The sequence below is a fragment of the Pieris brassicae genome, chromosome 3, assembly GCF_905147105.1.
Source record: "Pieris brassicae chromosome 3, ilPieBrab1.1, whole genome shotgun sequence".
NCBI classification, from domain to species: domain Eukaryota; kingdom Metazoa; phylum Arthropoda; class Insecta; order Lepidoptera; family Pieridae; genus Pieris; species Pieris brassicae.
Genome location: NC_059667.1, coordinates 6460157 through 6474124, shown reverse-complemented (window position 1 = coordinate 6474124; position 13968 = coordinate 6460157). Strand labels below are relative to the sequence as shown.

The window sequence follows — 13968 nt, the reverse complement described above, 5'->3', positions numbered from 1 at the left end:
TGTGCTAAGTGAACGCGCGTTCGAACCACGACTAAGCAACAGTGGATTTCTCCTAATTCCGCATGTAACACCTGCTCGTATGGTTAAGGAAAACATCGCCATGAAACAGGCATTTCTTACACCCAAAAGTTGACTAGCGTGTTTATAGGCTGATCACCTACTTGTCTATTACGAAAAATAAATGATCACGAAATAGATACAGAAATATGAGGACCCTATAAGGTTGTAGCGCCAATAGTTTTACATTATACAGCCCAATATTAGTTACGAAACTGTTAATTTTTAGTATGAATATTTTTTGTATACATTACAGTCGAGCCGAGGTTGAGAAACAAAAGACTAATATGAAATTAAGGAGTCAAGCGTGTGAAGATGCGAAACAGGAATACATGGATCAGCTAAAAAAGACAAACGAAGCACAAAGACAACACTACGAACAGAGGTTGCCGCATGTCTTCAAACAATTACAGGTACAGAAAAATAACATATATCAGCATATTAGGTTTCTATTAGTTAGTCGTTGTTAACGCGTAGGTCCTAGGTATAATTCCAGGTAAATAAAGGTTTCTATTTAGAACAGATCGCTACTACTGGACCTTCTCACGTGGTTTTCCCATAATATTTATAAACTTTGCTAAACACACTAAACGATTTTAGCAATAGCGTAAAATTGGTTCTACTTTTAAATTATTCTTTTTTTAAATATGTGTTTGGCGTCTTTGAACTTCACTTGTCGATGGGCGTTGATTAACTGAAAAAGTTCCATTTTTAAAATAACGTTAAGTACTGGCGCCGAGCTTTGGCGCGCTGCCAACTAGGTCGTATGGAAAGCCAGAAATTGTTAAACTATTTTTGTATACAAACTGGCTCGAAACAGGGCTCTACAGAAACAACCCTTTGTTCCAGGACCTAGACGAGAAAAGAATAAAGCAAATCAAGAATTTCATGTTGAGTTCAGTTGATGTTGAAAGGAAGGTATTTCCCATAATAATGCAATGTTTAGAAGGAATGGAACACGCTGCAAACAGTATTAATGAGAAAGAGGTGAGTTTTGTATAGAAGTTTTAATTAAAATTGCGTTGACAATTGACAGCATATTTAGTAGATTGCATTATGTTTCATTAAACAGTAATAAAATCAACATTATTATGTTATTAAGATTATATATCTAAAATTATCTAAGGCTAAAATCCTATAAGAAGCCTTTGTGTTATCGGACTAATGTCTTTTAAACTTAATTATAAATGTAACGATATCTTTTAGACATGCTTGATAGATAGAATCTAACAAATCTCTTCTCTATACGAATAACCAACTCAAAAGCTACCGGTTCGATTAAAAAAAATAGACATTACATTATCTCTTAGAAACATATCGGAAATATTTTAAAAATAAATGTGAAACTCATGAATAAATCCAAGTTCTAATTTTTTTATCAATAGATATTATAAATAAGCACAAATATTTTATATATATTAAGGGATTAGCTAATGTATTACCCTATTACTTTTCGTACAAGGCGCAAATAATGGCTTAAGCGATTTAAAATAATCCGATAAGTTTCCAAGCCATACGAGGCCTCCAAGGCCGATTGAATGCCGCAGCAAATCTACTTTTAATCCGACGTAGGCAAGCATTAGGTTTTGTAATTCTATAAATTACTTGTTACTTAAGTAACATGCATTATTAACACCCAACGTAAAAGTTGAGTTATTAATGCGTAACTACTCATGTAATAACTTTTAATAATATTATCTGAATACTCAGTCTTAGTATAAATTCAAATTTGGAATTTGATAATATTAAATCAATCACGACAATTGGCATCAAAGGGTGATTCCGAATTTAAAGTTGTGGGTTGCCATCTTCCTTATTATTTAAATCAGTATCTTATAAATGTATTGTGATTAATTATTAATTTCTATATGTGATTTAACATTCAAACTTAGAATGTTACTTCATCATAGAAGTATAACCAGTTCTCAAAACGATTTTCCTTAAAACTGTACAGTGTGCATACTTGCTCTGAAATAAATTTCAACCTTCTGAAAACGACGCAATTTTCGTAGCAATATTATATATGTGCATATTTTATTTAAAAAAATATTTAAGTATATTATTATTGTATTGTAGGTTATCAATGTACGATTGACCGACATTTTTAATCAATTTATGTTCTACCGTCACATTAATTTTGGTTTTTAATGTGTTATTAAATAAATAATAATAAATCAATCAAATGTAACGCGCCATCGTGTTTTGTTTTATATTGTTACACCTAGATGTGTTTAAAATATAACTTGTCCTCCGACTAAGCTAATAATTAACAAACAATTCCAGGACACACAGCTAGTAATAGAAAGGTACAAATCTGGCTTCCTACCGCCCGAAGACTACCGTTTCGAAGCGGCAAGTGGTGCTGATGCAACGGACTCTGCGCCGGCGCATCCCACGCACAATCACCTCACGGCTGCGCGGGGGACTGTATCTGGCAACCGGATTAAGAAACGAGGAGGCCTACTGTCTATATTCAGCTCCAATAAGGTGAGCGAGGTTTTGAGTGTTAAAATCTCAATCGCGTAATTTGAAAAAGTCAAATATTTTCCAAATGTCTTTTTAATTGTGTCTAATCATGTCGTTATGATATTTATATGACTAACAATATTATTCATAATGCTTACGGCTATGGGTTATATGACTATTATTTAAATTAATGCGTACCTAGAATAAATATCAAGTGGCTTACTATAGATTTATTAATTCTTACACAAATCTTTAATCAATGATAAATAATAGATATCGTTTAATTGCCACGATTTATATACGCTATCCACCTCAGTTGGGTGTTAAATAAAATAGAGGCGGTCACCATGACTGTCTCAGCAAGTCATTGTATTAACTAATTATTTAAACAATAAAGACGACAAGGACTTGAAATATTAAAATATATATGGTATTGTAATTGGACAAAAAATACAGTACTAAGAAAAGTCCCATTTAGTTTCAGTGTATCTCAACTGTAAGAATATAAATTCTTCAATTTTATGACAGTACTTTTGACATAAAATACGGTCTTGTTGAAATGCATAGTGTCAGTTATGTGATATTTTGTCGAATATACGTGGTAGTGTCATAAAAATTAAATTTGTCCTAGAGCTTCAAACAGGCATTTTGGCTGGATAAATACTAATGCAGGTCACAGTTCATTCAGTCTGATCTCGGTCTGGTGAAATATTGTTTGTATGTAATTTCTACCAGACTGAGATTGGAGCGCAAATGAACTGTGAACCGTGTGCCAATATACTGTGGATTTCTGAAGCTCCAAATAAAAAATTCTGTGGTGATCTGAATCTAAGCCCCATAAATTATTGTTTGTTTTATTTAAGCAAGTGTAAGCGCTATGAGTAGATTTACAGATGTAAATTCAAGAGGTTATATAATACTTGTACTTAAGGGAGTTTTGTTGATTTCTATAGGTTAGCTTGCTTTTTTATGTTATATTAAGTTGGAGGTACTAATATGTTTTTATCTGTTACCCCTATGATCCCTACCTAACCTGGGTATACAACATTGATATTATTGGCGGGCCGCTGGTTTGGAAAATGTAAGTTGACTTTCGGTGCGGGGACGTAAGTGGCATGAGTTTTCAACTAATTCATTTCCTGTCATATTTACTGGAGAACAGACTTAGGGTTGTTGAGACAAAAACATCTCCATTTGTTACGATAACTTTCTACTCTAGTTAATATGCATTATTTCATTTCACGTCATTGTGCTTTCACCATACATTAGTCCTAGGTTTACCGGGTGTATATACATCGTCAGCGTATAAGTTGGCGGTTTTTGTCTGAGTCGTGCTGAGAAGCGGAATTGACTCCGAGACGCGCACCAAACAGTCGGGGGAGGGTATACCTATTTCCCGACGAAAAAAAAGGTCTTAGTGTGTGTAGTAAAGCGGGAACTGTCCCCTACCAGTAAAAGATAAAAATCTAGCCAAGTTATCAGCCGAAATTTATAAGTAGTGTATTCATCATTATATTTGACGTGGACATACATATTCAATAACTTAAAAAAAATACCAACTGATTCACAGAACACGCTAAAATTAAACAGAAATTGGGATATAGATTTATTCTATATACATGGGAAAATTTTTTATGTTGGAAGATTATTTAAAATTACTACGCTCTCTACGTTTTACGTACTCTACGTACGCACGCGTATTAATCGCCATTGATTGGCTACTCCATAATAACTGTGCTTGTCTGTTACTCCAGTTAAACAAGTACTTCACAAAACAGTCCTCTCACCAATGTCGAATACTAAATTCATCGAACACTTTCCATGTTCTTACACTTAATGTTTTCTTTGTTTTATTTAATTTAATATTTTGCTTTTTCGCTCCCGTTTCGGCTACAGAAGATTATTGAGGCGTGCAATTCGATCAAGGTCAGTTTGTGTTGCGCTGGTTAACATTCACTATCCACTTGTTGATTAAATATCGCACTAAAGGTCATGTAGTAAATTACAAGAAAAATGTACAAAGTAAAACAAGTTTTTTAATATGCTACGGATAATAACATTAAAAACTTTGTTAAGTTAACGTTCTATAAATTGGAGGAAAATTCTGGAAGTTAATCAGTCAATTCTTTTCTAAATTTTTTTCTAAATGCATGTTAAGGATTAGGTTAAAAATTTTGGAGTGTGATAATTATTTTGTCAATTTATTCTTTTGTATGTATTTTTTAGAACTTTAGCATTAAAATGTCATATTTCTTTTTTCGGATTCGATTGTGAAGATGGGATTTATAGTAAGCAATGTTGGATGTTAAAGCTTGGAATTCCAGTTTTTAAGAATTCTTCTGTAGCCATTTTGTATATTTTATGACGCCTGTATTTTGTACTTTGCTTGCCTTTACTTTTATTTTGATGTACTAATGCTTGTCACTACACGAGCTAAAAAAATAGTATGAGTTCATTTGTTTTGATTTTTATAAAAAGCCCATACTGTATAGAAACATAAAATGGTTATATAAATTCCAGAATAATATGTCTATGGATGGAAAGGAGGATTATTCAGACTTACCACCGAATCAGAAGAAAAAGAAGCTTCAAGCAAAAGTAGTCGAGTTAAATAAACAGGTATGATTTATTAATTATAAAACCAAAATATATAAATAAATAATCGCGAAGTATGTAAAACATGTAAATGTAACAAAAAAGTCAAAAGTTAAAAAATCATTTATTCATGTAGGTAACACAATGTACACTTATGAACAGTACAGTTCTAATTTTACATTTACTGCTAGTTCTCAAATCAAGGGCGTAGAACGAAAGAGAAGAATTGGCAATCAACTCTCTGCCACTCTTTTTAATTGCCAAGTTTTTTTTTTACTACACAACATTTGTAAGGAGCTGTAACCTTGATAAAAGCTTATTTGAGGGAAGCGTTTCTTATGATAAGATTTTTAGACTAAGCCCTAAGAAGTATGCCTCCTATATTTGAAAATACACTATGATTTTGACATAATAAGACAATCTCGAATCAAATTCTGAATCTTACCCTAAAAGGGTTATGTATTTTCTGTAGAATCAATTAGAGACGGCGAGTCACGCCATCACAAAAATATCTTGACTTCGACCCAGCATAGTAACATCCTTGTAGCTGTACCCTTTTAAATATTACCCCTTATACATTCATACCCCAAATAAATTATCGTTTAATACTTTTTTTTTTGATAATGCAGGCCTAATCATCAGAAATACGAATCATTTAATACTATACAATAGAATAACCTAATACTTTTTAGTTCATTTTGTAGTTGGTAGAAATTTCTATCCAGTTCATATTATTAATGTCGAGTATAGTATTGTTATAGAAGTTACTGAAGTTGAACGGTACTGTTTCCACGGTAACAATTATCAACAACATCATAACTATAACGTGTATTAAATTAAATTTAATATAAAACAAACAAAAATGTTTTTTATAAAGTTCCATATATGATGTGTCTTCAGGTTGCGCAAGAGCAAGCCGCTATGGAAGGTCTAATGAAAATGAAAGGTGTTTACGAAACGAACCCAACGCTAGGTGATCCTATGACTGTTGAAGGTATTATTAGTTTTATTATATAAAACTGAACGTTTGTTATTTCCTACAGTTAAATTTATAATAAATTTTATAGAAATTTATAATTACTAAAGTAACAGCTTAAGATATTTTTTATTATTCTGCACAATATAAAACAAATAAAAATAGGAATATATATGAATATGGAACTATCATATTAATTATATGTTTTTTATATATAAGAACAAATATTCTTTACTGCTTTAAAAAAGTTTAAAACTGTTAAATTACTGTATAATGGTAATGGAGAAATAATATAAAAATAATTGAATACAGTTCAACATTGTCAGTTATATTATGTTTTATACTCGCGTAAACTACAGACTATCTTTGTGTGTTTGTAATTGTTATAGAGTCATAATTAGTAATTTGGGAACTTTCAGGACAACTAAACGAGTGTTGCGACAAATTGAAGAAATTAAAAGATCAGTTACGCAAATACGAAGTGCTATTGGCAGAGGCGAATAACCAAGTCTGTGCTCCGACGCTGCATCCTGTCGCGAGAACTAATGGAGCCGCACCTAATCAAGCTACAAGGTATCTTTTTAATTATAAAAAATCCAATTGATGAGGCCTAAGGCCTGCTTTCGAGTCTATAATACCATATTTACTTAATTCTATTATATATACATATATATTCTTATTGGTTAATAATAGAAAGAAAAATATTGTACGCTGAAGGAAACCTACATATATCGGGCAAATACTTAAGATTTTATATAAACAGCGGATGTATGAAAAATAACGGAATTCTTTTTTTCTATTGGCGTAATATAGATATACTCTTGTTTACTCAGGGATGTTAATGTTTTTTTTAAAACAGTATATTTTAAAGAAAAAGTTAAATGCGGTCCCTTTCCTGAATTGAAACATAATTTATGTTCTATCATTACAGTATCGGCTCAAACAGTGAATCTCTATCGCGGTCCGCGTCCGAATCGTCCGTCAGTACAGGGGGCTGCGCGGGGGCAGGCAACGCGGGGGGAAGTAGGGCTGCGGGTGGATCCCCTGAGTCCGGTCTTGGGGGAGAACTTGCGGCCGCACACGCGGAACACGCGGATAACAACGAGCATGACGAAAACGACGAGCACTGTGACCATGAATCGGACTTTGATTATTATTATGAACCAGATTTACAGCCGCTCGGCTATTGTAAGGCCTTGTATGCGTTTGAAGGTAGGACTTTACAGTATCTCAAATATTCGCAGCCTTTAAACGAAGATTAATGTCAGTACAGCATTAACTGGTGAAATAACTGTTTCTGGTTAATAATAAAACTTTTGTAAAAAAAAGCTTTGACAGCGGTTTTTATTTATTGCTTTTTGTTGTTTTGTGTTTATGACTCTTTAGTATGAAAATAACAACATAACCATTATCACAAACACTACTAACTTTAATCTAAGGCCATAAGATAAATTACAAATTTCTACTAAAAGCTTTTATAAGAAGGCTTTTAACGATTAATTCTACATAACATATAATATTCTAGTGCATTTTAATAATGTGTTATCGTTGTATGAGTAAAAATTATTTTGTTTTTTATTTACAATGAAAAAAGTTTCTACTACTATTTTATCAAATAAAATCAATATAAGTTTGAAATTGTTAAATAGTAGCAATGTATACTTTAGACAACCTCGTTCAAAACCATTGTTATTCGAAAATTAAAATTCCGTTTTGATATGTCAAGTGTTCAAATAATACAGAAAAATATATAATTTTTAATGAATTTCAGCTAACGGCACAGGATCAACAATGCGTATGGAGTGCGGAGAGCGACTATTGGTTTTAGAGACGGACGCAGGCGACGGGTGGACGCGGGTGCGACGATCGCACACGCGCGAAGAGGGATTTGTACCAACCACATATATTTCTACTACCCTATATTCGGATGCCCATGTGCACTAGCCGGTAAGCTGTCCAGTTCGTACTAAGTTAGTGGAAGTAAAGTACTTTTTTGGAAAAAAAATCAATTATGTATTGGGCCGTTGAAATATTACGTAAGCAGATTTACTGCAATTTATGTTCTATATATGTATCCTCTTGTCAGCAAAAGTAAGCAAAGCTCTCAAAAATATTAGAACATAAACGTGTTATTTTTGTAGGAACGCGAAAATGCATTTCGTTTACAGCCATAGATACTGTGTGGGTTTAATGTGTAAAAAAGTAAATAATTACTCATAGTATTGTCTTTTGTTAAGATAGCTTTTACACATTAATAAAACACTTTTTAAACGCATTGAAGCTATGTATTATTATTATAAATTTATAATTATTTACATAATTTTAAAATTAAATTTTTCCGACGTTTTGCGTGTATATATGTATGTAATTAATGTACAGCTGTGATACTTTTGACATTCAACACCTTTTGTCTTCAGTCACCGTGACCACGCACGCTGTAAATTTTAAATTTAAAATTATGTAAATAATTATAAATTTATAATAATAATACATAGCTTCATTCCGTTTAAAAAGTGTTTTCTTAAATAATTACTGTTTACGTAATCACCAAGAAACAAAATCAAAGACTAAGACCCCCCAATAGTGCTTACTTAATACTTGAACGTACCTTATAGTATCTTATACAAATCCAATTTCTATCTGATAATGCTATATAGCTTCTCTCAAAATATTCTGACAATGAGACATGCCAAATTGAAAGAAAATAGTTGTCTTATAATATTCTAAAATCCTTTGTCTACAAGCTTAATAACAAATAATTACTTCGAACTTGAACTTGGGTTTAAACCATTTGTTTTTTTGTTAATATTAGGTCCTTACATATGAAATTGGCGTTTTGTATGGGAGGAACAAAAAGTCGAATATTTTTAAATATAATATATTTAATTAATCGAAGTATGAACCATTGTTTTCTATGCACTATTGCCATCTCATAGGTAGTTCATTGATCCCTTTACTAAAAAAACCAGTCGGACGGGAATCAATAAAATCTGTGAAGGCAATTTGGACTGCTCCATCAGAGTTCAATTTTTTCCCTTGCAAGAAGTTGTCCAAATTTCGAAAAGAATGGTAATCTGTTGGAGCAAGGTCCGGGGAGTACGGAGGATGTCTTAGACATTCAATTGAAGCTCTTCTAATTTGGTAGCCGTCTGTTGTGCAGTGTGTGGTCTAGCGTTGTCGTGAAGTAGCAGTGGCGTGGAGCGATTGACCAGCCTAGGTTGTTTAGCCGCTAGCTTTTCCATCATGGTTTGCAATTGCTAACAATAGACATTAGCCGTAATAGTCTGGCCAGATTTGAGAAAACTGCAATGAACAATACCGACACTAGTCCACCAAACGCTTACAAGTAACTTTTTTGGGGTTAATTTTCGCTTGGGGCAGGATTTGGCTGGCTGGCCAGGATCCAACCATTGCGCTGAACGCTTCCGATTATCGTAAAGAATCCATTTTTCATCACAGGTAATGATTCGGTTTACAATACCTTCATTATTGTGCCGGTTCAGTAATGTAACGCAGCAGTCGTCGCGCGTTTTCCGGTTTGCTTCAGTCAATTCGTGAGGTACTAATTAGCTTGAGGTACTAGGTAGCTTTTTAATCTTCCCAATTTGCTTCAAGTGAATTAAAACAGATTTATCACTAACACCGCAGCCTGCAGCTAACTCGGACGTGGTTTGCGATGGATCCGCTTTCACAATAGCCTTCAATACTACATTATTCCACGGGGCTTGTTCTGCAGGTCGAAATTTCCAGAACTGAAACGTTGGAACCAAAAACGAACTGTGTTTTCTTTTGCAACATGACCGCCATACACATCATTCGCCCTTCGAGTCGTTTCCGCAGCACTAGTGCCACGGCGGAACTCGTACTTGTAAATAATGCGATACTTTAAGTTTTCCATTTTGTAAAATGAGTGACGCAAACAGAAAAAAACAAATGAACGGTCATCGAAGCACAAATACATGAGTAAATAGCTGTACAAATTTGAATTTGAAATTCCTAACCAAAGAGGAGGTATTTGAAGTCAAAGTGGCCAGTACGACAAAACGCCAATTTCATATCTAAGGACCTAATATCATATGCTGCAGACTATCTATATTAATTACACAAATGTCAGTGTCAATGGATAATCACGAGAGGAAGGAACTGAAACCGTTAGCGAATCGAATAAATATTTTCTAACAGTACAATAACTATAGTAACCAATTTTAGGTTTTTTTGCTGTTTAAATTTTGTCGTTGTAAACTTTGTCAACATGTCTTAGACACAGTAAGTCGACGGTGTCTGTCAAGTACAGGAGGCTGTTCGCCTTCTTGCCTATTAATAAAGTTTCGTCTCAAAACTTAAAAATATTAATATAATAATAACAGGAAGAGACAGAGAGACAAAACGGACGGTATTATTTTGTATTTTCAATAGTTCTAGACTCATTTATCTTTAATACCCTCTTTTACGTAATTTATCATAATGAAACATTATGCGTCTGTTGTTTGACTTGGAACAAACTGAACTAATTTATTGACTAATACGTGTGACTTATGTACTCACCATATGACGCTAGGTGTACTACTTATTACTACTTCTATTATTTTTATATACACTAATACTCTCCGATATAAAAATATTATATAACTTATTTTTCAACTAAGCCAACAGCATTCACAAATGCTTATTTGTAAGCAGAACGGCTAACATATCAGCTGTATATGGGTACTGAATATTTACCAACTTTTGAGCAATGATCTCTCTACAAAAATTATATGTATAAGTTTAGATTTGTTATGAAAAACAGGATTTGACAGCAATTTTTGTGCACTTCGGTTGTTATTGTACAGAATTATAGTATATAAATTGTCAGTTATTTCACATTGCCAGTGTTGTAAGTTCTTACAACAACAAATAAAATAATTGCACACCCTCATACTTTATAGATTTGTTTAAATAATAGCTTTTGTTTTAATACCTCGGCAAAACCAAACTGGATTAATGAGTTGTGTCAAAGCAATACAAATATAAATTTTATATAGAGTTAGTTATTTAAAACCTTTTGCATTAAAATGTTATTTTTTTGTTTCTATGTAGAATTTATTAGTTTGTAAATAAATATCTTGTTTTTTAGGTGGTCTACCATCGCGGCGATCGCCAGCGATGAGGTGTTGGAGCTGAATCCTTAGCGCTTTGCGCGTTGTGGCCTATACGTATATTTTTGCTATAATTTATCCATGGGCCATGAAAAATGCTCATCATGAATAATTATAAGGTGCGATCTGCTATCGCAGTATATGGTTATTGTGACGTCACTATTTTTAGACAAATACGACCGGGTCAGAAATACTTTTTTGTCCCTAGTGAAGGAACTATTAAATTGATACATTTTTCTTGTATGAAATGTCTTATTTGATATTTAAATACAGATTTTTAGGTATATGATATTTAAATAATGGATTCAGTAGCTACACTGAGAACGTAGTACATTTGCTGTTAAGTTAATTAAAATTTTAAATACTGAAACAAACGAAAGAGACTACTTAAATGAATATAAATGTATTTAAATATCAAATAGCAAATTTGTATGGACTACATTTTTCACAACAATTTGTAGTGCGCTTCATAGTATCGATTAGTTAAGCATAACAAGAAACTCATTAGTTAAGAAATATTTTATTTCGGTTAGAAGTTTTACTTTGAACATTTGCTTTTATCTGTTATCCGAGAAGTCTGTTGTTTATTTACTATGATTTAAGAAGTTCCATTTTTATTTATTTAGTTTTTTTTAATAATGCTTTAAAAAACGGATTCAGGCAAAGCAAGGTAATTTTTTATTTATAATATGCGTATAAGGAAATCGTTATAAGCAATTGTATTGTTTTAAATTCAATTCGACTAAGTCTAAAACATTTGTCTTTGAAGCGCCAACCGAAGAACATTTTTCTTAGGCCCATGGTTTAGCGTTATTCACGCCCTTCATAATAACATTCCATGATCTTATTTATTGTGTATATTATTTGTGGCGTACATATTTGTATGTCCGTAATTAGGGTTTAAATATATTTTTGTACGCATCTTCGTTGTGCCAGCTGTTTGTTAAGGTTTTTTGTACTTATGAATTAGATTATTTGCTTGTGATTACGCCATTATCGAAATTATAGCAAAAATAAGTTGATGTATTATATGTAAACTTAAATCTTAATGGATTCACCTATGGATTTATAGTAACGTAACGCTATTTGGGCCTTGAGTAGGAAGTCTTTGAAAAAACATTTCTATCATATGTAAGAAACTCCTTTCTCATAGCTGTTTAGAGCGTATAGAGTTCAATGACATTTGCAGCGGGAAAGTTCAGATGTCAAAAATGGATTTGATGTTTACAGCGCCTGTCAGAAAAAGAAAACTATTGGAAATTTAAAAAAGGAATGTTTTTCGTGAGTTTTCGTGCTCTGTGTCCAGAAATGTATAATATCGAGCTAATGTTAAATGAATCTTGTTTAGGATAATGCTAGCTAAAATACAATTAGCCAATGCTATTTTCGAAATTTTTGCTGTATGCAAGAAATATCAATGTATTTATATATAAAGAGATGATGGATGAATGTTTGCATTTGATTTTTATATAAAATAAAAGTATATGATGACAGATTAAATTATGTTTTATTGTGATATTTTTAATATATTTATTTATTCACACTTACAAAATACAAATACTCATACAAAAACACATAAAAAAATCGATTACATAAGTAATAAAGGCAATTTTCTTTGATCATTTTCCTCTTCCAGTTGGTTAATCAGCATTCTTTTTCAAATCTAACACGGGTTTCACATAACGGAGTACTATGTAGTGCATATACCTGAGGACAATCGAACATTAATTGAAAAAATTCTATGTATGGGGTAGTATATTCATAATATAATATAATATTCTACCCCATACCCGCCACTCCAGTACAGGACCTACCTATAGTATTTTTCTTACGTTAACAACATCGTAGTAGCTAAACACTTACAACTCATTTTAGTTACATCATTTCTTATAGGGCATATATATAATATTTTCAACATCAGATTTGTATTATTTTAATGAATTATAATTTCTAGAAAATTTGATAAAAGGTTAGAGTGATTATAGTTTTATCTTAGATCAAAAAATAAATGGAGAAATTCTTCAAAAGACACAACATTGAGCTTAGGATAATAATTCCTATTTATTATGTAAAAACATACCCGGGAATTTTTAATTAAAGGCTGCAAATGTCAGGCGACAACTGCCCTTTCACTTTCCCGAGTTGAATAATGACTATTGATTGTACCTTCGACCTTTAGTCTTGCAACCAACAGATATAGCGTAATTTCTCTTAGCAAGTATTTTTATTAGTAAGGGGAAAAAGGTTCCTGTTACAATAATCGCCGATTTTCTTGCTATAAGCAGCTACATCTACAATAAGTTTTTTCAAAAGGTTAACGAATGTGGCCTTGAACCCACCAAATCGCCTAATTAACCTAAATAAAGCCGAGTTTTTTCAAAATCAATTTAATGCAACTAACAATCCGTGATCAAAGTCCAATAAAGTTCTGAACCACTACTACCACTTAAGTACTTCCGAACCGAAATGGTTGGACTAAAGGTCCTTCCAGAAAAGAGCGTACAAATTCTTTAAAGGCAAAGCAATCGCGAGAAAAAATATCTCGCTAACTTCATATCGAATTATTGTTTACGAAAACCAAAATATTTCTCTTCATCATTGACTACATTATGTTTACCATTTGTGCCACTTTTAAAATACGTACCTACTAAACAACCGCATCTGTGGTTTAGCGGTTTGCGTATAATTCGTTCATAAATCCCGACGACAGTTATTTAAAGTTTTGCTTTGTTTCGA

At 32.5% G+C, this 13968-nt stretch overlaps 1 protein-coding gene across 2 annotated transcripts in view; it reads left to right on the top strand.

Moving 5' to 3' along the window:
- The window catches only part of LOC123706885 (formin-binding protein 1-like), a 44931-nt gene extending 32213 nt beyond the window's left edge, over nt 1-12718 (top strand). Inside the window, exons 6-14 of one of the 2 annotated variants that reach the window (XM_045656465.1) lie at nt 314-470; nt 907-1044; nt 2341-2544; nt 5068-5142; nt 6019-6112; nt 6514-6667; nt 7026-7306; nt 7866-8041; nt 11211-12718. In XM_045656465.1, the coding sequence (XP_045512421.1) occupies nt 314-470; nt 907-1044; nt 2341-2544; nt 5068-5142; nt 6019-6112; nt 6514-6667; nt 7026-7306; nt 7866-8038 (1276 nt within the window). In that variant the 3' untranslated portion in view covers nt 8039-8041; nt 11211-12718. Of the gene's footprint in view, nt 1-313; nt 471-906; nt 1045-2340; nt 2545-5043; nt 5143-6018; nt 6113-6513; nt 6668-7025; nt 7307-7865; nt 8042-11210 lie in introns of both variants that reach the window. The other variant, XM_045656464.1, reaches the window with a different exon arrangement.
- Nucleotides 12719-13968: the final 1250 nt, after the last annotated feature.